At 35.5% G+C, this 26,317-nt stretch overlaps 1 protein-coding gene across 1 annotated transcript in view; it reads left to right on the forward strand.

Annotated features, from left to right (window-relative positions):
* The window catches only part of CDH18 (cadherin 18), a 273,391-nt gene that overhangs the window by 64,491 nt on the left and 182,583 nt on the right, over nucleotides 1-26,317 (forward strand). The window contains exon 3 of the mRNA XM_074873928.1: nucleotides 19,871-20,351. Within this exon, the coding sequence (XP_074730029.1) occupies nucleotides 20,124-20,351 (228 nt within the window). The 5' untranslated portion in view covers nucleotides 19,871-20,123. The remainder of the gene's footprint in view (nucleotides 1-19,870; nucleotides 20,352-26,317) is intronic.

Consider the following 26,317-nt stretch of genomic DNA (forward strand, 5'->3'; position numbering starts at 1 on the left):
ACAGCAGGCTTGGGAAGCAAAGGAATAGTGTTGTGTTTTAGTGGAGTAGGACTATCTGGAAGCAGTATGGAGTATTTTTTTTGTGCAGATGTAACTGGGATGCAGATTGGACCCAGTCAAACCAATATGCTTGCTCATTGCTATCAGATACATGGCCCCCAGCTGTGTTCCTCCCTCTTTTGTGGTAGCATGTCTGATGCTCATTCATTCCCTTGGGAAGCCAGCTGAAGCACAATAACCAGAGAAAAACTGACTCAGTCAAAAAGCTGAAAGGTTTTCTGTCCATTAAGTGGGTTAGATTGAAGTGAGATGGCAGGAAATGAGAAAAAAAACAGAGGAAGTAGACTGCATATTTCAATAGCTCTGGAGTGTTGGAGGAAATCGTCTGTCTTGCCTAGCCACAACCTTCTTCCATCCATGAAACTTAAGTTCAATATCTCTGTCTCTGAGGGACTGCACACCTCCTCCTGCCATCTCCCTGGGCTTTGGGTGGAAGCTAACTTCAACTGCTGAATAATGAATACTGGTTTGCTAGAAAGGAAGGAAGGAACTGAGAAAGTGAGAGAATTGATAAATTACACACACTATAAGGGTTGTAGGCTGATAATGGAAGATTGGGGGTTCTTTTTAATAAATATTACATATTTTAGGAACGGCTGTAATAATATAGGCCATCTCCTGTGGTTGGTAGATGTATGACTTGAGAAGTTATCTCAAAACAAGTTGCCATAGGGATATAGTTGCATTACTGTGTTAGAAATCAGTGCCAAGGCTGTGTGTTAAACAGCAGCCATTGAACTGTAAGAATGAAAGAAGCAAAAATAAAAGCTTTCAATAAAATATTGGAAAGAATGATGAAGATGATAAGACTTCTAAACTCTTTGCCTGAATTTTGGGGGCAATAAGAGAGCTGATGACCTTATTGTCAGAAATAGAGATTCTGATCTTAGGTTATTGGTACAAATCCTGCCTAGTTCAGCAGGATCAGAAGAGTTGCTACCTAATAATTTTTCTACACATTTGGTGCTAATTATGCTCTTGTTAAAGTTTTTAATGGAAGAGAGGAAGTACCTGTGCTGTGGGTCTGTAGGATGTTTTCTCCTGTATTTCCAGAAAGACCTTTTCAAGACAGAACCACAACACATTTGAGTGAATATGTGTCAGGGATAAAGAAAGGTTGCTTTGACATTAGTTATCTGGGGCCTTGTCTGTGCATATGAGAAGGTTCATGGTTTCTGGGAGTGTTAAATCAATGATGAACAGTGATGGTCTGTGCAGAGTGGGAGTATATTGACACCATTAGTACATAACTGTCACTGTTTTTATTTAAGAAATACTGATAAATTAAGATGAGGTGTTGCTATTGTGTGTTGATGTTATTCTGGTGGTTGGTGTTATTCTGGCATGTGCATTTTTGATGCATTGGATTTTATGGTTGAGTGTCAAAATAGAAGTACAACTGTCTCAAATTGTTTGCTTTCAGTCATTTATTTTGGTGTTGATGGATTGATGCCTTGTAGGCTGTGTCTTACTACTAGTGTGTGTAGTCAGCTCCCCTGGAGTCCCATATCCTTGCTCTCTGGTGAAAATGCAGTAAAAAATGAGTAAGAAAAAAGTGTGGTCACTGGTGCATTACTGTCGTGCTATTACTAAAGCAGCTGTAGTAGATGAGATGGAGCTCCATCTGTCTATGACTTCCTCATCTAAATTATCAATATTGGTTGTCAAGAAGTGATTTCTATTTTTGCTATTGATGGAAGATAGATACCCAGTAGAAGGTGGATTTTAGATATGCAGAAATCGAGAGATGTCCCTGTACTTAAATTCCTTGTGTTTAGAGTGAGATACTGTATGTATATACCTAATTACATAAAAACGGTATGATTTTGGTTAGTTACAGTCCACATAATGGAAACAGTGAAGGGTAGAGCATGAAAGGAGAAAAAAACACCAACTCACAAGATTTTTCTGTTTAGCTATGTAATTTTTTTTGGCAAAATTTTCTTATTGGCAGAAGTGGATTAGCTTTCTCTCATGTATGTAAGGCAAAAGATCTAAAGGGCATGGCAAAAATGAATAGGATGTATGCTAGAAGAAAGTATAGCTAGGTAGTGGACCTAATATTATTAAGATGGCTCAATGCTTTGCATCCATTTTTCACTATAAGCTACAGTAAATTAATTGCTGCTTTTCGGAGGATATGGAGATTGCATATTTGAATGCTTTACTATCCGAGGTATTTTCAGTTTATCTTACAGTGTATATATAGTATATATTTATCGTTTAATAATAGAGTTTTAAATAGGAAAATTATGTAACAAATGTTCATGCATTAAAAGTTTTGTCTCCTCGTAGCAGGCCAGATTTCTCAGGCATTTGTTTGAATACATGCTGAAATAAATAGGGTTGAACTCTTGTCACTTAATAATGCGTTGGTCTGTTCTTGACCTTTTCTACAGAGATGGATGGATAGATTTAAATGAGCTCTGAAAAATTAGCTTACATGTGTATCAGTGTACATGTAGTGTCTGAGCACAGTGCAGGCAGCCATTTGCATTTTTACCCAGATTCCTGGTCATGTTGTGCAGCCCAGGCTGAGTCCTTTGCTGTCAGAGCTGGAGAGATGCTGTTTACAAAAAGTAACCGCTCTGATATGTATTCCCCATTTACAGACAAAAGAACTAGAAATACAAGCATCAAGGAAGCAGCTATGTTAGAAGTATTTTGGGTTCCTGTTTACGTTTTTCCTTTTTTTTCTTTTTTATTCTATACACCTTATTCAATTCAACCATTTCTTGTATGTTTTTAAAGTAAAAATTCAGATTTTGAAAGACGAGATCTAAAAAATAACCAAGTGGCACACTTTTTATTACTTTAAAGCTTGGATTCCAAACTGACCAACACAATTAATTATGAAAACAATTGTAGAAGGTAGCACTGCAGTTCAATGAATAATTCTCCTTTAAATCCTTTCCTTAGTGTTTTCCAAGAGTAATGTTTATAGTGTAATCTAATATTGAACTCGTTTTATTATTTCCTCCTATTGATTTAATTAACTGAGGTGAAGACTATCTGTTTTCATAAAATGTTGTAGAAAGTATTAGGTAAATTGTTACAAAACCTAGTGTAATCCTATAAAACTTTGAATTTACTATTTTCTTAACTCCATGCCTTATATTAGAAGGCTCTCTAGAGGGGAGAAAAAAGTATTTAACTCTGGAAAAGTTGAACAGATGAGTGTTATTTTTTACTCTCTGTTATTTAGGGAAAATACTATAAAATATTATTATTCTATTAAGTCAGTGTTGATTTAGAGCTGTAATTCTACAGAAATCTTATTTATTTTCATTACCTTTGGATTAAGTACTGAATGTGACATCCTTTATTGGACATTTACATCTCTGTGTGTATATGTCTCTTTTTATGTGTCTGTTTACCTTTTCATGCATAAGAAATCCACATTATTACAATAATCATGTAAGAGCTCTTCATCTTCATGCAAGGGGCACACATAAGCGTTAAACACCAGTCAGCATTGCTTAAATCTGACATGAGTATCTTTTACAGACTCTGTTCAGTCTCAAGATGTGTAATTCTAGCAATGCCAGCACCTCAAAATTCAGAGTTTTAGAAAGAAAATTAATATTCAAGTTTTAAAATTACAGCAAGCTGCATGATGATGTGTAGAAAGTGACTTCATAATAATGAAAAAAACTCAGTGTTGTTCTGCTCCTTTGAGAGAAGGGTCCCCTCAGAACACAAACAAACAAACATTTCATTGTTGTTTCTTCAGTCTAGGGTGGGGTTTGGGATGGAGCATCACTGCTATACTAACTCTAACTCCATCAGCCATTACCTGGGAATTAAAGATGTTCGTGACACACGTGTTGGAGTAGCCCCTTAGTCTCCTATTTGCTAAGTTCCTTTAGCCTCCTATGCAAACAATTTCTCTATCAAGAAGGAATAGGCCTGAAGCTTCCTTAATGCTATTTTATCTACATCAGAGCAGGATCATGAACTTCTGTTAGCATTTTAAGCTTTTCTAATCACTGTGGGTATTTTCTTGATACTGCTGTTCTGTTTTGAGGCTTGTGGCAGTTTGTTTTGATAATTGTTACTTCTTTTAATTCTCAGAGGGTGATGAAGGTTTGCAAGTAGCCTCATCAACAGCCCAATCCCTTTCTAGTAATAGTAGATCTATGCTAGTGTATGTCAAAATTTATGTATCCTTATCAATGAAATACTAACTTACTTTCATCAAAAGTAGCAGATAGCCTGTGAGGAAACACAGCACACTGAAATGCGAGAGAACAACCACTAGTGAAAAACTTGAATCTCGCTTTGATTGGTTGGTTAGAGATGAAATTTTGGGTACACAATTTTGAGTTATTATTTCTCTTGATTTGTTTTCACAGCAGATATTCCAGGCTTTATAAAAAAAATTATCTGGAAACTGTTACATTTTTAGATTTATTTGTCATTGTTGTATTACTCATTAAATTATGCTCTCTCTACTAACTCCATTGATAGACTATTTTAATAAATAAGATATAACTTATTACAACTTGTCCATAGTTAGTTTACATGATGCATTTAGGTACCTCATTCTACCACCTTTCATGACTTGCTTGAATAGAGTACTCTGGGAACAGTGTAGTTGTAAGCACTGTCAAATAAGGCTCAAAATGAGATTGATATACACGTTTTTGCTCAGAAACTGATATTTCCTGTGAAATGCTTTCCCTCTTAAGGTGAGAGTGTCATTTTTCTGGCTGTTCTGTCCTGACTATGGTGTTCTTTTAATGATGATGGATGAATGCAAAACCCTCTTCCTGCTGCTCACTTACAGAAACAAAGCTAAGTTGCAGAAAACATGTAAGTTACATTTTCAGGCACCCTCTGAGCGCAAAGAATCCTTTTGGTTTTTGTCCGTTAAGCATTCTGTGAATGATTCCTTGAAGACCTTCAAACCACATTAGAAAGCCTAGTATCACATACCATGCCTCTTATTTATGGAAAATATGAAAATGGTCTTACAGTGTTTCACCTCCATTAGACTATTATTAATGTGTTAATGGAAGACAAACACATTTTGAAACTGAATGCTGCATTCTTAAATTTTCCTGGTGTGTTTAAGTATATAATGTTATTTGTCTAAAGAAGCTGTTCTTCCAGATCCTCCATTAAAATACCAGTGACCCAATTTTTAAAAAGTTCAGTTTTAAGCTTAGTTTTAAGCAGACAATCCCATTAATGTGAATGAGCTTTTCATTAATAGGCCTAAAGTTAAGTAAGTCTTTTTTTGTTCGTACATCAGAACCTAAGATGTGATCCTTCTACTTAACCTTGATTCTCCTTCCCCTTCTGTTCCTGAGGATTTGATGGTGTTATGGCTTAAACATTAATTCTCAATTTATCTACCTATTTTTCTGTTCCTGGGAAGTTGCTTGGAGAAGAATGGAAGCTAAAACTTTCACAAGAATGCAATGAAGGTGCATTATAAAAAGTCTATGGCAATTCAGTGGGATTAGTATATTTAATACATTTCACTGTTTAAACCTTAATACAAACTAGTACATGAAATTTTTCAGCTGTATAAAAACATGAATTTGTCCTAAGACCATGTGTTTAACTTCAAATTAAAAATCATATACACTCACATTTCTAGAGTAATGGAGAACTATTCAAGCAAGAACTCTGAAGTGATTTATAACTAGGCAAGAATAATAGAGGAATAACATAAAAGTTACTAAAGACTACCTTGGTTGAAATGAAGGACAGGATCTCTTCCTCGGAAAAGAAGCTTAGGAAGAACAACCTGAAATAAAAGCATGGAAATATGTCTTCCCGTTCTGAAAAGATGAGTGAGAAGGAAGATGACTTTGTGTGTTTTAGTATCAGTACATGATTCATTTTTTAAAAATTACTTTTATGTGCTTACATTCATGAATGAGTTTAATGAAATACTATGCATTTGAAGATGCCAGTACATGCATCAGTATTGAAAGAATTAGATCTTTTCTTTTTTTGTGTGTGTCCTTTTGTGACAAACTACTGTTTTGCTTTCCTGAAAAATAAAGTGGTGACAATAGTCTCAACAACAACAAAAGAACATGTTGCCATCGTCTTCATGTCAGTATTGACTTCCACTGGTAGCTGGACATAGTTATTTACCAAATACACATTTATTTATATATTTACCTGTTTTTCAAATACCACACTATGTAACAAAAACTTTGTCAAGAGAGAAAAACATCCACTCATTCTTTGTACCCATTCCCCTCCCCTAAAGAAAGGAATAAAATGCACATATGTTACAATGCAAATAAGCATGCATATAAGAGTATTTTTAGTTTCTGTTAGAAAAAACACAAGATTAAAGAAGTTATCAGTTATAATTAGTTAATTTGTTGAACTGAAATTTATTAATTGCACCTATAAAGAGTTTTTAATGATTGGTTTTGTTCTGTTTTTTCTTTTCATAATTTAGAGCAATTAAAATGGGAAATTAAGTAAAAAAAGAATTTATTGGGGAAGTTCTAGTTAGAAAAATTGTAACAGACCAGTGCAACTACTAAGAAATGGGACCTGCAGAGATTTTGTTCACATAGGTACACACATACATACGCATATCTATGTGGAGGGTGCTTGCATGTGTGTGTGTTTATACAGCCTTCAAAAATCAGAGTATTTTTAAACGGAAAAAATATTTCCTTTATCTTCTGGTAGCTATAGATGCTAGTACTTAATTAGAAAAAAATGAACTTTAGAACTACAGAAATACTTGCAAAGAATTAGTTGTCTTTTCCTTGAAGTCACTGTTTTCCTGTTGATTTCAGTGGATTTATAGAATTTTTTACTTACAGATTATTTGGTCCTGGATTATGCTTGGATGTAAATTTCTGAAAATTATGGGATGGATTTACTAAATGAATAATGGAGGAGTGATCACAGGCAGGCGTACTTCAAAGTATCAAAGCAGACATTAAAGATGCTTTGCCATTATAATAGCAGAAAGGATAATTCTGATAATATATTTTAATTGGAAGACTGTGATGCACTTCTAATATAGCTGTGCATAAACATTTAAATACACTCTCCTAAGAAATCATGTAAAATACCACAGTCAATTCCATGTCTACAGATCTCACTTTGAGATCTTTTTCATTTAACTTTTTGGTTTGGGTTTCACCTGAATTTAGTATATCATTCCTTTCTGAATTTGCAATATAGCAAACTAGAGAAATTATGAAAAGGTTTTCTTGGGATATTTTGGAAATTTTCAATATCTGTAGTGACTGCACTGATGGAAGATGCAGAAGTTGTTTCTTACATAGTACAAAACATTTTCATGTTGATGTCCCATCACAGAAAACCTAGTTATCTGGATTTGGGGAATCCTCCAACATAAGAAAGATTTCAAAAATAAGATACTCAGAAAAAACCCATTCCAGTAGTCTAGCTTTACCCTAGGGTGAAAAGTACAAGTAAATACTTGATGCTTGTGTTCATTTCTACTACAAAGTGACAATAAATATACTTACTGCTACAAACAAAGCTGTGATTTCTTTCAAAGTAAAAGAACATTTAAAATCTGACATGCAGAAGTGCATTTACTCAGTCTGTTCAGTCTTCTGTAAGACATGTGGAATTTTTCTAATTATTAGAGATTTCTTTCTTGCCAAGATAACAAAAGTAGGTGTCTCAAATATTTCTGTATTTGCAACACTAATTATCCACAGAAAAATTCCAACACCGAATTACCTTTTTTAATTTTTTTATTTGTTACTTATAGAGAGACACTTCCTGTTTACGTACCCACAAACACATGCACATTTATCTGTATGTCCTTCCTTCATCCATCTGGACAAACCTGCCTTTGCAAGTTATGTGACTGCTTTGTATATTAATTCTCACTTGTGAATACTTTGCAAACTGAGTTGCTAAGTTATATTGTTTGCATCTAACAGATAACATATTTTACTATAGATATCTATGAGGATGCTGTGACATTCCGTCTGAAGAATTATGAATAACTCAGTCTAAAATGGAACCAAAACCACTTATTGATGGAAGTGATAAATTGAGAAGTCTGATGATTTAATACTGACTAAGCTGGAAGAGTGAGAAAAGAAGACAGGAAGAAAAAAATAGAAAAAAAAAAAGTTATGCTCAGTATTTACATTTCCAGAGAGAAGAGAAAACTAAACATAATCAAAGGATGAGTGCAGTCAAAGAGAAATCTAGTTAGTACTGTGTAGAAGAAAAATATTTTTAGGGAAATGGTAAGAAAACATACTAGCAGCAATGTTGTGTGGTTGACAGTGATTATAGCATGTTTGGCAGAAGTAATGTCACAGAAGAAATCAAAGACTTAAGGAGATCTCAGTTAAAGTGTGATGTGAAAAGGCAAGTTTTTAAACACAGACTTCAAATTTAGACTCAACATATATGGATGTCTCCTTTTTGCTTTATTTATGATATTTATTTCTACAGCTGCATAAAAGAAATCCTGGAACTGCCAGTGACTGTTGAACAAAGCTCCTATTCACCTTTGTGTCATTTAAAATTATTCCTTTTCTTCAGTGTTGGATTCCTGGGTGATAGTTTTACTTCTGAAGATGATTTTCTTTTATGGGTTTTTTTGTGACTTCCATGATTCCTTTTTTATTTGAACTGAAGGGTATAGATCTAAGGAACGACTTGATTCAGCAGTTGTAGGAGTTGATTCACTTTGTACACCTGTGAAACAATAAGCAGGGATTAAATGAACTGATACCACTTCATTATAGGCTTCATTAAATGTATTTGTATTCAAAAATTAATCTAGGCCTGCAGAAACTTTAACAGAATCTATGGAGGTCTAAAATGAAGAGAGGAACCCTGGCGTGTGTTATAGATGATCTGAAAGGGGAAAGTTGTTAGGTGGCTTCCTCCAGCGGTTCCTCCATCATTCCAAGGAGAAGAGCTGCCAGGCCTCTCTCCAGCTCCAGGAAAGATGTGCGCTCTCCCAGCGCACCAGACAGTGCGAGCCAGACACTAATACAGTGCAAAAACCATGATTATTGCTCTGCTCCAAATGGCAGTGGTCAGGCACTGGGCTGCTCTACAGAGATCTCTAAATAACATTGATCACATGATTTGCTGCCTTCTATATCTCTTCTTCCTCTCCCATTTCATCTTTCAGGTTCTTCCATTTTACCATCTTCTTGTCCCCTCCCAAATAAACAACTTGCTCATAATAACCTTTTCTTTATTTGTCTTAGTTTTTCTACAAACTCAGTATTTCTGGTAGTGTTTCCTAGGTAGTCTCAACTTTAAAAAATATTTCTGAGATAGTTAGCTAGGTAGTGTGAACCTTGCAAGACTTGGCTCTCCAAAAGAGCCCCCATATTCTTCTATAATGGTCTGTAATGTTCAGCTGCTTCTTACATAGGTTCTGTGAAATCCAGTGTCCTGATCCAATGTCGGGGGAGGTTTCGATATGATCCCAAGAGCGAGAGTAAGACACAAACAAGGTCAAATGCCGTACACCCAAAACAGGTTTTTATTATTGAAAAGTGAAGAGGGGTAGCGATAGGACAGAATGGAAGGAAAAGACAGAAATAAAGCAAGGATATGGGATAGAGTCACAAGAATAGTCACCACCATGGATCCAGCGGTGTCCCATTGGTCCTCAGTCTTCAGATCTTCCATGATGGGTTCACACTGAGAAAAGTTTTCTGTTGCTTTTTTAAGTTCATTGGATCCGCTGATTAGGATATCTGCCCACCTTTAGGGTTTTTTTCTCTGGTCTCAGTTTTTTGCTGCATCGGGCTTCTGGGGCAGAAATGCTCGCCTCTTACTTGTTCATTAGCAATGCACGCATGGTGTCTGGCGTACACAATAGAATCACAAATGGCTACACAATGGAGCCACTGATAAACATTTGGTTTCACTCAGTCCATGTCTCCCCCTTTGAGGCTTACTTAAGGAGTCTGACAATGCAACTGCAAGGGCATAGGGGTGGGTGCATCCTTCCATACAGTCCTGCTTCCTTGGGTGACATTCCTTAGACTAATCCAAAGGCTGCAGCAGCTTGTCCTTGAGGTTTGCACAGACACAAGCAAGCTTTGAGACAGTCATTTGACATTTCAGTCTCTCACATCCAGCCATTCTTCATGACTCTTGTGTATAACTTCTTACATTGTTATCTGTTGCGACCAGTAGGTTTTGTCATATCTGATGGTTTATGACCTCCTGTTCAGTTAGCTAAACCCCAGGCCAGCGTATGTGTCCTCTTTCCGACAAGCTTCTCTGCAGCTAAACTGTCGCATCCAGCCTAGAAGCTGACCCTGCTTTGAGCAGGGTGTTGGACTAACTGATGCCCAAAGGTCTTTCCCAACCTGTTTTAGAGGGTTTTGTGATGTTACACACATTGTGTCAGGATGTTGTAAAACAGGTAGATAAAGTCCTCATGACAATTTCACTGAAGACAGGAGCAACTTGCTTTGGTTTCATGAAGTGCTCAAAACAAATTCAAACTCAACTATAATTCAGATTACTGTTTCTTCTTTGCAAAGAATAAGAAAAAAGATCTTCAAATTTTTCATTATTTTGCCAGTAACTGACCTGAGGAGATGGTCTTACCTGTCAAAAGTTGGGCACTATCTGACTTCCTAATGCTGATTTCTCAAAAACTGAAGTCCATAAAAGGCATTCTGAACACTGAAATATTTTCATAAATTCCCCTTTTTGTGTATTGCTGTAATTAAGGATTTTTTCATATTTTTGTTGTGGGTTTTTGCTCCTAGTACACTTAAAACTCAAAACCATATTAATATAGATTTAAAAAAAGATAGATACGCAAGATGCTCTTACTGAGAGAAGAAGTTGATGCTCAGTGCCACTGAACTTTAAGTAAAAGCTTACCTTTGCTGAACTTGGAATTTTGCAGTTCACCTAATGGGAACTGGAGTTTTGCCATTTGAATCTAGCACACAGAAAATGAGCTAAATTAGTCATAATCATGGTGGACAGTGATAAACAGTGCAACATGATTACTATTTGAGGAAAAAATCTGTAAGTTGCATTAAAAACTAGCTCATTTTAAATGTTAAAACATTCTATTTAAATAAAAAATGTTTTTATTAAATTGAAGTGGCTTAACTACCTTATCTCAGTTTTATTTTCCTTTATTATTTCAGTAATTTGCTACATTAAAAATGGAACAAAAGATCTGTTTTTCTTCCTATCTTGTGAAGTACATAAAAAAGTAGAAACAATGGTAACAATTTATGTTTTGATTCAAAATGAAGAGAATATTTGGCCAGTAAAAATGTGTTTTAGTTATTTTCTATATTGAAATATATCATATTTTAGGCATAGTTTCTCACTGCTTTTGAAACACTGGAAAAGGAATGTTTTCAAATTTCAAGCATATACAGTAAGATTTGTTTAAAAGGATTGGTCATTTAATATTTTTCTCTAAAACACTGAGAATTAAGTTTATGTAAACAATAACATATTTATCACCCTTCTAAGAAACATATATATACTGTATATTATGTATTACCAACATTTCTATAACAATAATATAATGAATAATATACATGATTCTAAGGAGTTTCAAGTACAGTGCTGAGCTGGTAGCAAACTATGGGACGAAAATGTCTTTAACTTTTTCTTAAGCATCTAATGTCTACATGGGGCCTCCCTTCCCTTTCTTTATATTTTACCAGTCATTTGGGATGCTACCATAGCACTCAGGGATCTCTTGCTATTCATTTTTGAGAAATAATTTGTTAGGACAAACAGTACTTGTGGATTATACACAAGTGAGCTGTTGCAAGTTCTTCCTATTTAAACTGGGTAATTGCTCATCAGTCTCATGTATTTTCTTTGTTCTCTGATTGGGTGACCTGACCTTTATAAATGGGAGGAATGACTCAAGAAATCACTGAAATCTTTATTCTGCTAGCAAGTTCCTCGGGAAGAGAAACAGCACAGAAGAAAAGCCTCTGCTGCTTTGGGAATGTAAAAGGACCGTTGTGCTGTCTTTTTATCTGTATTATCCTTGACTAGCTACATGGACTCCCAATATAAACATAGATAGATTGGACTCTGGTTGAGGAAAAGAGAAAGACGTCAGTCAGATTCATGAATCATCTCTCTCTGTTTCACAGTTGTTCCTTTCACAGCAGGTAATGGCTAGCATGACTGTGTGTGCAATTATAGAAAACGGTGGCTGGATTTTATCTGACTAATTGTGTTGTTACTGTGTCATGGTTCTGACAGTCACTCTTCGTGCAAATCATATGGGCATAGTTGCAAAAATTATTTCTTCAGTCACTGATTGTGGCAGAGCACTTTTGTTATCCTGAAGTTGCTATGTGCCTGCTTATCATATATGAAATAGTTTTGTACGAGAACAGGCACTGAATCCCTTAATCTTGTTTTAATGTCATATTTTCACTAATTATTCATTGTAGCATTAATTGCCTGTCTACATGTATTGCTGTTTGCACATTAAGTACTTGTTCTGTTTTGTTTACAAACTTTGCAGATCTCCCTTGGTTCAAGGAAGATCATGTGTTCCTCTACTCATTTGCACTCTTTCATAAAATGTATTTGCTCAACAGGGTAACAAATCCATTGGTTTGTAGAGTTTAATAGTTTCCTGTACCCGTTCATTAATATAAGAATGCCTTCTAATAACCCTCTTCAACGTATTTTCTAAAATCAATGAGTCTTTTAAATCGTCTCTACAGTTAAGAACTCACTGGAACCATTTATTGCTAAAGGCAGCATAGCAGATGACAGCTCATCTTGCACATCATCTAACCAAAGCATTAATTAGATACACTTTTAAAAATCCTGTTATGACAATAAAACTTGAATTCCATAGTGGTTCTGATGTATTTCCAATATAACAGTACAGGTACGGATCTTATGTGTCCTGCCTATTTGTATTCTGGCAATGAAAACCTTTTTTCTGATGGTAATTTCAAGGGCTGATAGGGTTTTGTTATGGGGCGTTGCTGGTTTATATGTAAAAATCGATTTTTTTTTTTTTTGTATATAAAGGACTGGACATCCCCCGTTTTTTAAGATTTCATTGTTGCTTTTGATTAAAAACAAACCATTTCTCTTTGAGAAGCATTTTTTAAAAATAGTTAAAGAGGTTATCTTTATTTTCGTGTCATGTTAGTGTGCCTAGTATCCTGTATTTCGGTCATGTAGTATCAATCTTCTTTGCCATATAATGTGCTGGATTAGTTGCCTAGCTGTAATGTGGCTAATTTTTACTCTTTGTCAGTGGTGACATCCATCCCAGTTGATGCTATCCAATAAGAAATCCATTAAACCTTGTGTTTAGTGATAAGCTACACATAGGACCAGAAGGAAGTACATTGATCACTAGTCCACATTGCTTTTTATAAATTCCTTGAACTCCTGTTAAAGCTGGTATTTTAAGACCTTGGTACAAGACAGTCTTGTTTATTAAAAAGGAATGATAAAGCAGGTGCAAGCCCAGTAACTATTCCGAAGTTTCTTTTGCCACAAGCTACATTAAAACCTTTTGAATGTTTCTTGTGACTATTTGTCTCCTAAGGCTGTTTCAGCTTTTCACACTCTCCATTCATCCTCACGGTGCTGTTAGGTAGGGTTCCAGTGGGGTTTTGTCCTCTGGGGAAGACCATCTAGATATAACACTTGACTAATCTACTTTAACCTAGGTATTATCAGGAAGTAGTTCTGCCCAAGGCTGCTTGCCCTAGCTCAGCATTTCTGTTCACTTTTAATTGCAGGAGCTGCTGGGCTTTCCTTCCAACTTTCTTTACAACAAAATCTGAATTCCAGTTCACATGCCTCCTTCTGTAAAGAATGTGGGACCTCTTCTGTAAATAATCTCAACAGCTTTTATTCATACCATGTCTATTCCACTTTATGATCTCAGCTAGCTTAAGTGAGCAACCTATTCTAGACAACAAGGTAACTTTTAAATGCCTGTTAAGCTAACAGGGACTCTGGATTCTCAGCAGCTTTAATACTGGAGATAAAAGACAAGGAACAATGAAAATGAACTTTTATCTAGAACTTGAATCAAACCAATGCTGGCTAATTGTTAGGGCTGCAGCCAGGATTTTAAAGGAATATTTTGAAATTTTTTATTCCATCTTGACAAAATAGTTAGAACTAAAAAAAGAAAACTAGAAATGTCAGTGTGTTAATGCTGGATGAAAAGTTGTCTCTGGCCTTATCTTCTTCATTTTTCATTCTCAAGATATTATTAACATATTATAATATGTTTACAGGGGAAAAGATAAGACTAATATGTTGTGCTAGAAATAAAGAAGAGTCCATACTTGTGCTGTGTTGCAGATTTAGGTACAAACTGTCTAAAATCAAACCTATAATGCAAATAAGAACAAAACCACAAACTGTTTCAGTTAAGCCTCTGAAATTCAAATTAATTTAGAACTAAGAACATATTCAGCAGTTGTCAACCCAAAGGAATGGCTAAGCTGTATTTTTTTGCGATCTTCACAGAAAAATAATAGTATATTGGTTTCTATGATAGAAGTTACTGAAATTTTACAGGGTTGAGCCAGTAAAACAAGAAATGTTAATTAGTAAAAATCTAACAATAAACCTCATGAAGTATATCACTGAGGGTAAAGGGAATATTTGGAAATATTTGCCCTGAATGGAGGAAAAATTGGAGAGAGAAAAAGAGACATTTTTAGATTTGAAAAGCAGCCTGGACTATGAGCACTTAGGAAGAAATCTTATGTGATACAAACTGTAGAGTTAATGGAGGCTTCTGACATTGTCTCTGTGGAGCTCCAAGCCAGCAAGAGGAATGGAGCCCCATAAGTAGGGGTTATTTCATGTACATCTGTCAGTCAACATACTGTTGAAAAATTAATCATCTATTACTATTTGAAATAATTTTATGAATTTAAGATGATTTAATGCTAACTCTGTAGTTACTGTTACCTTTAAAAAATAAAGTGGGGAGAATAATTTATTAGTTCCTGGGCAGTGACTAATTTTGGGTATCTAATTACAACGTTAAGACATGCAAAACCCCTTCTGTCCTGCAAATTTTCTTTCTGTTATGTAGCATAACAAGTTACTTTCCAGAGGACCAGCAAGCTTGCTTTCCCAAATGAAACTCTTGTGTCTGGAGTTTTGTTTTTGCTGTTTTAGAATGCTCCAAAATTTGTGATTTTCATTTAATCAAACCCCAGGATGCAGCTGGTGGTTTTTGTTTCTTCCTGGGCTTTTCGTATGATTGTTTCTTTCTCTGAGGGGTAGGAGGTAAAGGGGGAGAATAAACAAAAGAGGAGGGCATTTCTTTTGCTTTTCTTGATCTTTATTTGGGCAGTGTCAGCAAGAGTGGTATGCTCATCTAAGTAATTAATTTTACATTATATATTTCTCTGATTGTAAATTGAACCTAAGAATATCACAGCTTTTCACACATACTGCATGACAACCTGTAATAATTAAGCCTATGCAGTTGTCCTTATCCTGTTATATTACTTTATATTGTATATATGTTTTCTTTTCTGAATCAAATATTTCATCAGTTGACTTGATCTGTGAGTTGTATGTGAAAATGTGGAAGTTAGAAGAGCTTTTTGGGAATGGAAGGTAAAAAGCACAGGGAAATAAATACCTGGTTTGCACTTCCCTTGGCAATTTCAGCATACCAATTCACAGATACATATATTTTGTGTGGAATTTTGTTTGATGATTTCTGTTTTCAGTTAATGTTTCCTTTAAGTCAACTGTCTTGAACTGTATTAGCTGGATTTCTTACATTTCACAGAAATCCTACTGCTGGTTGTTTTGTGCACATGTTTGAAGGTCTGAGAGAAAAATCAGACTGAGAAAAATTTGGTGCCTCTTTTTTTTTGTGTAAAGTCCCATAGACCACCTCTACCAGCCTTGGGAAAAGAGAATAGAGAATATAGATGAACCATTTCCCTTCATCTACCTAGAAATTTCACTTTCTTCTGCCAGTTACCAGAGGTCCATAGGAGTACTGTATATTCTCTTGGCAATTTATGAACCTCTTATTCAGAAGGATAAAACAAAAAATAACATCCAATTTTTCTTTCTGATACTAGCCCATTATTCTGTCTTTGATCTCCAGGTCAATACACCATTCTGCAGTGCTGAAGTATATAACACTGGAAATAGGCTAAGCAAAGGCAATGCAGAAAGAAAGAAACATTTTCCTCACTGATTATTTGTATCTAAATAATAATGTTGATTTGAAGCTGGTTGGATTTTGATAATGGAAGAATTTGTTCTGACAGGGGTGAAGTCTAGAGGGCAGAGTGCAGAAGGGGAAGTCAGAAAGTATACAAGAAATGCATTTTATTACAAGTTCCATAACTAATTATCATTGTGTCACCATGGGACTGAAAAGGGTCCCTGAGGGATGTGACAAAAGATGCTGTGCTGATTGTGCATCTGCAAAACTGAATACTTCAGATAAATTCAAATATGTGGTCAGTTTGATTATGGGAGACAGGGGACACTGAGATTCAGGACAAGTCTCCACTACTAAGGATGCGTCTCCTCATGATGGTGAAGCATATACATTTTGCATCACTGTGCTAATACTGGTTTCCTGGGAATTCATTATAGTGACTTGCTGCCACACTAAGCAGTAACTGCTCTGCTGTAATGATTTCCAGCAATGCTTGTGGAACTTCCCCACCTCATCTTATTTAATTATTTATTTTGATTTTAACTCACTCTAACAGTCTCTTGAGATATACAATTCATTTTCTTGAGGGCTCCTAGGGTATAGCAATAATACAAGTCTACTCTGCAGCTGCATACATCATTATAACAAAAAACATAAAGCAGGACACTTAATCTGAAGTTGCAGACAAAAGCACTGAGCAGTGAGCATCTCAGTATGTTAGCTTAAGGCAACAGTTTAAGGGATTTCAGAAAGTTCAGTCCTTTTTCTTTAGTCACTCACAGTTCAAGTTTGTCTATTCTTTGTTTTACTGTCTGTTCTGTGTTAACTATTCAAGATCTTTCCATCTGTACTTCCCCCTGTAGACAAACTTTGCTGCCTTCATGGTAGAGTTGAGGTTTCGGGGGGGGGGTGGGGGGGGGCAGGGTTTTAATGAAAATTTATGCTAGACTTTTAGTAGGAGAGTGCTGAGTAATAAGAATGAGGACCTTTGTACTGAGCATTAATTAGGCTTTGGTTTTAAAAGATGTTTACCAGAGCAAAAACACTTACAAGAATCTTCACTAAAAATCCTTCCTTTTTTAATTGTTGAATTTGTCATAGTGGAAATGATTCTCCAGCCTTCACACACAATTCAAGAACCGTTAAGGCCTGAACTTCTAAGCATGATTGTAACAGAAGTAGATGCAGATGCCATTGTAATCTTTCTTTTTATTATTATTGTTTTAGAAAATATTTGTTCAGAATAATGAATTTTAAACCTTTAATTTGGGGGGCAGGTGTTTAACAGTTACTCTCTGAATTGAGTTAAATAACATAGTGGTTTTGGCAAAATGTAAATTCAATGCCTTCTAGTTAATGTTGATGCTAAGAAGAACAAATATTTTTGAGATGAAGAAGCCCTTCATAGTTTGCAGCTTTTTTCTCTTATTTGTTTGAAGTCATATATGACCCAGACTGTAAAATAACACAGTTTATAGGCTCCATCTTGTTTGTTTTTTTTTTTAATTTTTTTCTATGGCTGACTTCTGGGGGGGGGGGGGGGGGGAACAAAATTACGTATAGTAAATCTTGATTTGTTGGTATCTTCTGCGCTCATTTATATTTACTCTTTTATAAGGCAAGGATTTTCCACCACCCCCACCCCCACAGTTTTTATAAAGGAAAGTTCAGTAGTAATAATTTCAAATACATTTTAAATGTGCCATTCTGAGAAATCTCAATGCACTTTATATACCATTTTTAACTTATTATACACTGCTTATAGTCTTATGAACTGCTCCCAGGCATTTCCCAAGACGGAAACAAAGGGAAGAAAAATAATACTTGAATGGATAAAACTGCAGCCTTATAATTTTGTGAGTTACTGCTTAATTTTAATGTACATCTGAAGTATAACAATGACTAACCTATTTAAATAGCTCATCTGTAAATATAGAAATCTTTAGAAGGAAATTGCATGCCTCAAGGCAAAAACTGATTTCTAGCAAGAATCAGGAAAGAATGCAGAAAGGCAAGGAAAGCAAGGAAGAAGAGTATATAGTTCGAAAAAAAATGTGAGACCCAGAATGTCTGGATTCTGCCCCTGGTATAACTTAGACTTCATAGAACATTTAACTGAAAAATTCCTATTAAATCACATTTGTACTTAAAGAAGGTAATAATACATCATGTTGTATGAATCTGTTCTGAAATGGGATACGAGGCTTTTAACAGACCAATAGCTTGGTCTTTGTAGGGGTTGAGGGGAGATTACATTGATATGGAAATAAGAGGGTAATACTAAATGTCTAAAAGTTTCTTTCCTCAGTGGAAAATACCATACAGAGTTTCTTTTTGACGTCTTGCTCAGCCTCAAGAGACTGCAATTCTTCCTTTACTTCGGCATAACTGTCCTGAACTAAGTAATAGCAATGGAAAATATGTCCTTTCTGCGTGTTTCCAATGTACATCAGTCTTGAAGTATTCTTCCATTATTCTGATGAGAAACTGTACTTAGATGAATACAGAAGAAAGCATGGTTAGGCTTCCAGTATTACTATGGATTTGAAAGAAGCATAAGGGAAAAAAATCTGCAGCCAAAAGACAGCTGATGAGCTTTCTTTCACTGCAGTAATTTTCCATCTGATTTCTAATTTCTTGTTTGGTTCTTAGAATTTTGAATTGGTTCTGTTGGGTTTCAGTAAAACTTAAAAACAAAATTAGTTTTATTGTGTTTCTGTTTACATAACCTGTACTGGCTTTATGATACTCAAAGCCAATATTGGAAGACAGTTCTAATTTTTGTAGATTTAGTTGCATGTTTTGAGACTCCTGATTTACTGATCTTTGATATCTTCAGAGAACTAGACAGTTACCTTAGGGTAACTATTTCTCTGAGGATTAAAAGTTATTTTATTTCTTTCAAGGTACTTTGCTTTAAGTGCTACATCAACTTCCATGCATATTTTCACGTTTTACTACTGTAGTATAAAAGGTTACATTTTCCTTTTTGAAGTTGAGAAAATACTGTCACTAGGAACTTGGATGCTTTTATAAAAACAATACTGATCATCTGAACAACAGTACCTGTACTTTCTGTCAGTATGAAATAATTTTGTGAGGTTCTGGTATGATATTAATTGGAATTTATGTAAAGCACAGGGTGTAAAAGTGCACGTTTTGACTGAAAGTTCCTGTCAGTATGCTCTAACATTGACTCAGAATCCTCAAAGCCCATTTTGGAGGCTTTCTTTGGAAACCCGTCATAGCCTTGTTATTTTTTACCATGTTGGATCTCTCTGTGGTGTACAGAAGATCAAGAACTTACGTGAAATGAATTACCAATCACTATCTATCTAATGACACCGTAGCAGTGATTTTATTTTACTGCCAGACCAAGTCAGTGGTTTGCAGGTAAAGGCCAAAGGAACTGTGCTGAATCATCCAGTTTTTAATAATGTGAATGTTTTTATAGCTTGGAAGAGCCATGCTAATTCTGAAGGTATTTTAATAAAAACAATCTGAAAACACTTTTACGGGAAAGATTGAGAAGAAATTTTAGTTACAATGAGAGTCTTTGAAAGACTGGTTAGTACAGCTGTGAGTGTAATCTAAGGTCAGAAACCTGAAAATTGCTGGTTTTAGTGATGAGTAAGTGGCTTTCTTTTCTTTCCCTATTAGATAGAAAATGGTCGGCTGTGGAACTCTATTGTGAAGACCTCAGAAGAAATATCAGTTTTTCCAGTCAGCTTTTCATAATGTGAATATAATTTGAGCTTTCCCAAATGGGCAGCTAAACAATGAACAAGCAGAAAAACCCATTTTGGACTGTATTTCTGAACCAGGCTTCACCTTCTGTCTTGGGAACTTATTAAAGGATTACAGCTGAAAAAGACAAGAGAAAGAAAACCTTGAACAGGAAGCTTATCCTACCATGAGAATTACAAGTACATCTTGTATCTGCCCAGTCCTAGTTTGTCTCTGTTTTGTGCAGAGGTGTTATGGAGCTGCTCACCATGGCTCCATCAAGGTGACCAGAAATCAAACCAAACATGCAGAAGGCGAAACAGAAGTGCATCATCGTCCCAAGCGTGGATGGGTGTGGAATCAGTTCTTTGTTTTAGAAGAACACATGGGACCAGATCCTCAGTATGTAGGAAAGGTAAGGTCGTTGTCTTTTTGGTTTTGATTGTGTTTCTCCCATCCCCTGAAATGTGGCACTGATAGAGGAAAACCAGGTATCTCCTTAGATGGCACCTCCTTTTTTTAGAGGAGGACACCTCTTGGATTGCTACAAACATGCACAGTGAACTTGCCAGTTGTCTATGTATACTTTCTGTGTTTATTACAAACGAAAAGGATAAATAAAAGTAAACAGGATGAAGATCTTAAAATATGATAAAATAGAATTTCTTCTGAGCTCAGTTAAATATAGAGTGAGTGCAGCTGATCCTCTTATATCAGATTCTAGAACCCCAAATGCATGGGGCTTAAATATGTCCCTGTTAAAGACTATTTCAGAATAAGATCCAGTTCTACTTCAGGGAATATTACACAATCTAGGCTCCATAGGGTATTCATTCCACTCTGAGGATAGGGTGGAAAAGGACTCTTCTACAGGGAAATCCTCTGTGACTTTCTTCATAAAACAAAGCAGAAGGTGTGTTACTTGTTACAGTTCCTCAGAAGCCTGTGAGAACAGGCCCTGCATTTATGTTTTGATATATACAGGGATCTTGAGGCATAAAGCTCATACTGATGCAGTTGTAGGCTGGCCAGCTGAAGTCTGGTTTATCATGTGTAATGTTGTCTGTATAACTTGGGTTTTAAATCTGCATTAAAATAACACAAAACTGTATATATAGCTTTATTGCAAGATGTATGACAGATGGAGGTTCTCTCTCCCCGAATACTCTTTCAGCATTATGATAGAATTTTTTATTATGTAATCTAGATGAACCTTAATTTCCTTAATGAAAATGGAGAAAGACATTGAATATGAGGGGTGAAAAAAGTTGATTAATGGGGATGAAGGCATGGAAAAGAAATTATTTCATTTTAGTTTGCCTTCAAGTTGGGAATCCTGAAAATTATATCTTAGAGTATGAAAAATATCCAAGGAAACCACAGATGTCTAGTAGCAAGGGCTTTCAAATTTGAACAGTATCATCTGAATTAAAAATAGCAAGTGGAGCATCTGTACTTAAGATGCTGTTAACACAAAGACCAAAAAAAACTTATTTACTTATGCCAACCTTAGTAAAATACCAACTATTTCAGCACACTGAAAATTGTTGAGATTTGTGCAGAAAGGTAAACTGAGGAAGGACCTTTCTAAATGGAGATAGTGGGTTGCATTGAAAGAGAAGCCTTTAAAATGGGTAAGGGGATGAGAAGCTATGCTTCCAGACCAATCTTGGGCTGATTAACATTTCTATGAATGATTTTAGAATAGAAGAAACATTTTACAAACTTCTTGCTGATGCAGAGCTCTGCAGGAGAATCAAAACATTGTCTGGAAAGAGCTAGATAGCATGAATAAGATTTGGATATGGAGATACAGAATAAACCTTAGGACCATAATGTGATAAAGCTCTTACAGAACAATAACATGAATTTCTGTTATACACTACTGGTTTGTCAGGTGTAAGTGACAGAGGAAGAGAAAGATCTGGTCACCAGATCAATTATTGCCTCTACTGTCATACCTTAGAGAAGGTAAATAAGATACTAAGCTGCAAAAGCTGAGACCGTCAGAACAGAGATAAAGTGGTATTGAAGCCACTGGAAAAATAATGTTAACCTGTTTACTGCTCTGATTACTTTTGACCAAGAAAAATGAATTTTTATATGAAGCTATACAGAGAAAATTGAATCCTATGGTTGGGGTGGTGGTGGAGAATAAAATATGTTTGTTTAATTACTCCCACAAATAATAGTGGAGAGCATGTATTATTCTATAACTACACATCAGAAGAAAGCACAAGAGAAGTGCCATTTAAGTTGATTCAGCTTTTACTGGAAAAAATAGGTTTTGGTAGCCATGAGTTAATTTAGAATGGCAATAAGAAAATAAATGAGATCTTGAAAGAGCCTTCTGATAGGAAGAATGGAAACAAAATGCTGAAGGGGTTTCAAGCATGCTTGTTTTTATGAAAGCATTTATAGATGTGATTGCATGCAAGAACAGAGGCCTGGATTCAGTGAGCTAAAGGATGGTCCTTTCAATTTTATGTTCCTATGATAGCATTATATATTTTCTTTCATCCTCTGACCACTGTATTAATGCAACAATTACAGAGATCAATGAATAGGATTTCTTTTAATCCTTCGTGGTCACAATGTGACTACATGCCTTGTATGAGGACATTTCTTCCTCTGTACTTACCAATTTCACTCCCCTTTTCCTCAGAGAATTCCCTGTGGTATTCATCATATTCTACTCTGAGTACTTCACATTAGTAAGCTCATCTTTGCAGAAGCTTTGTGAGACTTAAAAACATCTGTATTCTATTTACCATTTTTTGTGATGGTTCTGGTGACCTGATTTACTGCAAAGATCAATCATATTAGCTCAGGGATATATTTTTAATTCAGAAAAAAGGAAAGTCTGGCTGAGACTGACATAATATTAGTAATTAGCAAAATTTCAGTATTGCTCATTGTGCATGAGTTCCTTTTTATTTTGAAAAACAGATGTTTTACTGATGTTGTGTTTAATTGTACACATCTTATCAAGGTCTCATTCTACATGCCTTTAATTTGAGAAGATGTTTTCATGCAAAGCACCTCAATTTATGAAGGCAGGCTATGTGAATGTGCCCTTTAATTCCAGGCTTCTGTTTGGTGGCAGCACACTATCAATTCTGTCAATTATTAATTCTGTAGACTACTCCGCTTCACTGGTGAGAGTTTTGCCATTTGAGAACTGTCCTTTCACATTTTTCACACCCGATTTGGGAGTAACATCACAGAGGCAGAGTCATTATGTACAATGCTGTTATAATGATTACAGTCATTGTCATGGAAATGCACACTGAGGACAAGAATAGGGTAGGCCTGCAATGAAAATGGTAAGGTTTCTCATTCTTATCGTGAAATGACTGTCAAGAGGATGGATTAATATACTGCCATCATCTGTTATACAGCAAGTGTTAGGACAACAAGTCATCATTACATTTTAATATCAAGCATATCCCCATTCCTCAATCATTTCTTTTCTCTAAAATATGTCATTTGGAGACTGGAAATCTGTAAAAAATTAATCCGTATTAGCCATACTCAGAAGGTTTTTATAGGTCCTGGAAAAATGAGGTTGTGATACAAATGAAAAATGATCCTTTTGTAGGTGTTAAGTATTTTCTGTGGTTTGGGGATTACTGAACCGGTTCCCTCTGTTGCACTTGGGGTAACTCTTCAATGTTTCAGGGTATGTGTTCCTAAATAAACAACTCCAAAAATAGTTTTGTACTAAAAAGGTATTTTTAAAGAATTTTAAACTGCAGTCACTTCTTTTTCTAAAATGATGAATTATTCGGGGAGGGTGTCTTGAAAACTTCCCAATGATCAATAGTATCTGATAATGTTCGTTCTGACAGACCACTCATCTGTGGGTGCAAGTATGTGTGTGTGTATGTGTGTGTGCGTGCAGTGGAGAAACTGGAAATTTGATTAAACTCAGATTGTCTCAGATAAGCAGCTTGAATCCAGATAACTGAGCTTTCATCTATATAAGACTTTTTGTCTTTTGCATCTCTCTGATGAAAACTATTCTAATGAACACATAGCTGGGAGCACTGACAGGGGCAGGGCTAGTGAATGCACTGTGGCCTGGTGAGGAGTTGGGTACAGACTATACCAGCTCAGAGCAATGCAGATTCTCCTGAGGAAATCTGGAAAAACTGGTGCTGTAGGACTGCAAGCTGTAACACTTCTCAGTTGCTATGGCTGATATAGTTTGCATTTCTCTCGCATTTTCTGCATGCTTCGAGTTTATATAATGTCAAGATACGGAAAACAAATAAGAAAAAAATAATTTTAGGAAAGAAGAGAAACAGAGTACATGTTTCAGTCCATAATATTCTTCATTTTGAACCTTCATGCCTCTTTGTCTCCAGAAGATCCGCTCCTTCTGACATTTTTTAAAAGTGAGTTGCACTAGAAGCAGGTCATAACTACATATACACTGTCTTTTATACTTTGGAGAGAGAAGTAAATGTGCAGTGGTAAAGGGAAGATCAGGGTTGGTTTGAGGCTGTGTGAGTCATCCTATTAGAGGGAATAGCAGAGGAATATAATGAACAAGACTGACACTTGATTTCTCTGTGGACCCTTTGGATCTCTGAAATACTGAACATATACCTCTTAATCCACTTCAGATGCCCTCTGAAGGATACATAGGAATGGCTTTTCAGGCATTCAACTTTGTAGTTTTTTTCAGCTGCATTTTTCTTCACAAATGAGGGGGGTAAGGGGAGTGACACTTACTTAGTTCTTACATTTTTACCTATAATTAAAAAACATTTTCAGAATTGTGTTGATGGGGGAGATAAGGAAGTATGGAACAGTTCTAAATGAATGTGAATACAGGAAAGGGAAGAGGAAAGTACCAGCTTTTACAATGTCCTGAAATGATTGTACTGAAATTTGAATTAGGAAAGAAATCCCAGGTGTTACACTGGATTTTCAAGGCAGTAATTCTATTAATTTGTTATTTTACTCTTGAAAACAGAAATACAGCATAAAAGACGTGTCATTCAAAATTCTTTTCCAAAGTAATACAGTGACATGTCATTGCAATGAATTAGTTCTAATACAGAAGAGTGAATCTAATCTTTCCTGATCATATCAAGACAATTTCATATCTCAGATTTAATGACAGTAAGGGGAAAATATGTATACTTCAGAATAAGTCCTAAGGAAGAAACAAAACTGGTTTTACAATTAAAATGTTCGTATTCAATGTTAGAAGTTTACATAAAATAAAGCATATCAGATGTTTCAGCATTTTAAACATAAGCAAACACTTCCAAAATTTATTCTGATAAAAAAGTGTTTTTCTTTTATGATAAAGAAAATAAAAAGGAAAGTGTAGATGTTATAGTCTCAAGATTTTGCACATGGCTTGTTAGTCATTTTCCTGTCTTTGTAAAAAGATGTGCAAGTGGCATAATCAGCATCTAGAATATCGTGCATCTCATTTTCTACCTTTTAGCTTGCTAGTTTCACAAAAAATATACTTAGATAAAATAAATTTCCTCTGTAGCTAGTGAAAAAGTGGTAGCAATAACAACCTCAATAGGCAAGCACAGATTTTTCTGTTCTTTTATGGACTTTGGTTGCTTCTTTAAAGTTTTATACTGTATTAGACCTATGTAGAAAATAAAGTAAAAAGAAAAGGGGAGGGATTTTGGCTCTGCAAGCTTCAAAATCACATATTTCATGTGTCTAGGGTGAAAGAGATTAACTTTTCAATTCTTCCAGGGCTCTTGGAAAGGGGGAAGACCAATGTTGAATGAATACACATAATATTTCAGCAAAGATTTTGGCTTCACAATTTTTAATTCAATTTAAGACAGATATCTCCAGCTTCTTCCAAAGAGCCTTTCAGGAAATCCATGAAAGATTGAGATTATAGATGTTTGCACTGAAAAAGTAGAGGTTTGTCTTTTTAATAGATCTCTTTCAATTAAAAAAAAATCTTCCCTGTTACAGTTTCTCCATAGGTCACTAATCTCAGATTTTATAGTACTTTCTATTTACTTCGGTGTTTATGGTTTTCTGCTCTCTGGTTACTCAAAATCATCTTCTTCCCTGTTACAGCATTTTCATTGCGTTAGGCCACTAACCTCAGACTTTACAGTATTTTTATCTATTTTGATCTTTATGCTTTTCTACTCTCTGATTACTCAGGTCCTAATTCTTGTCACCCTTACTGTTTCTAAATAACATTTTGATTCAGTGCCATTGAAGTTGATGGAAACCCAACACTGATCGTATAGGACAGTGCCTATTTCTTTATTCTCCTATCTGCCTCCCACTTGCTCAGGGAGCAGCCTTACCAAGAAACAGAGGAAATGTGCCCTCTCCATCTTAACTTCTGTCATCAAATCTGAGGTCAGTATTGCA

The sequence above is a fragment of the Strix uralensis genome, chromosome 1, assembly GCF_047716275.1.
Source record: "Strix uralensis isolate ZFMK-TIS-50842 chromosome 1, bStrUra1, whole genome shotgun sequence".
Classification (NCBI taxonomy): domain Eukaryota; kingdom Metazoa; phylum Chordata; class Aves; order Strigiformes; family Strigidae; genus Strix; species Strix uralensis.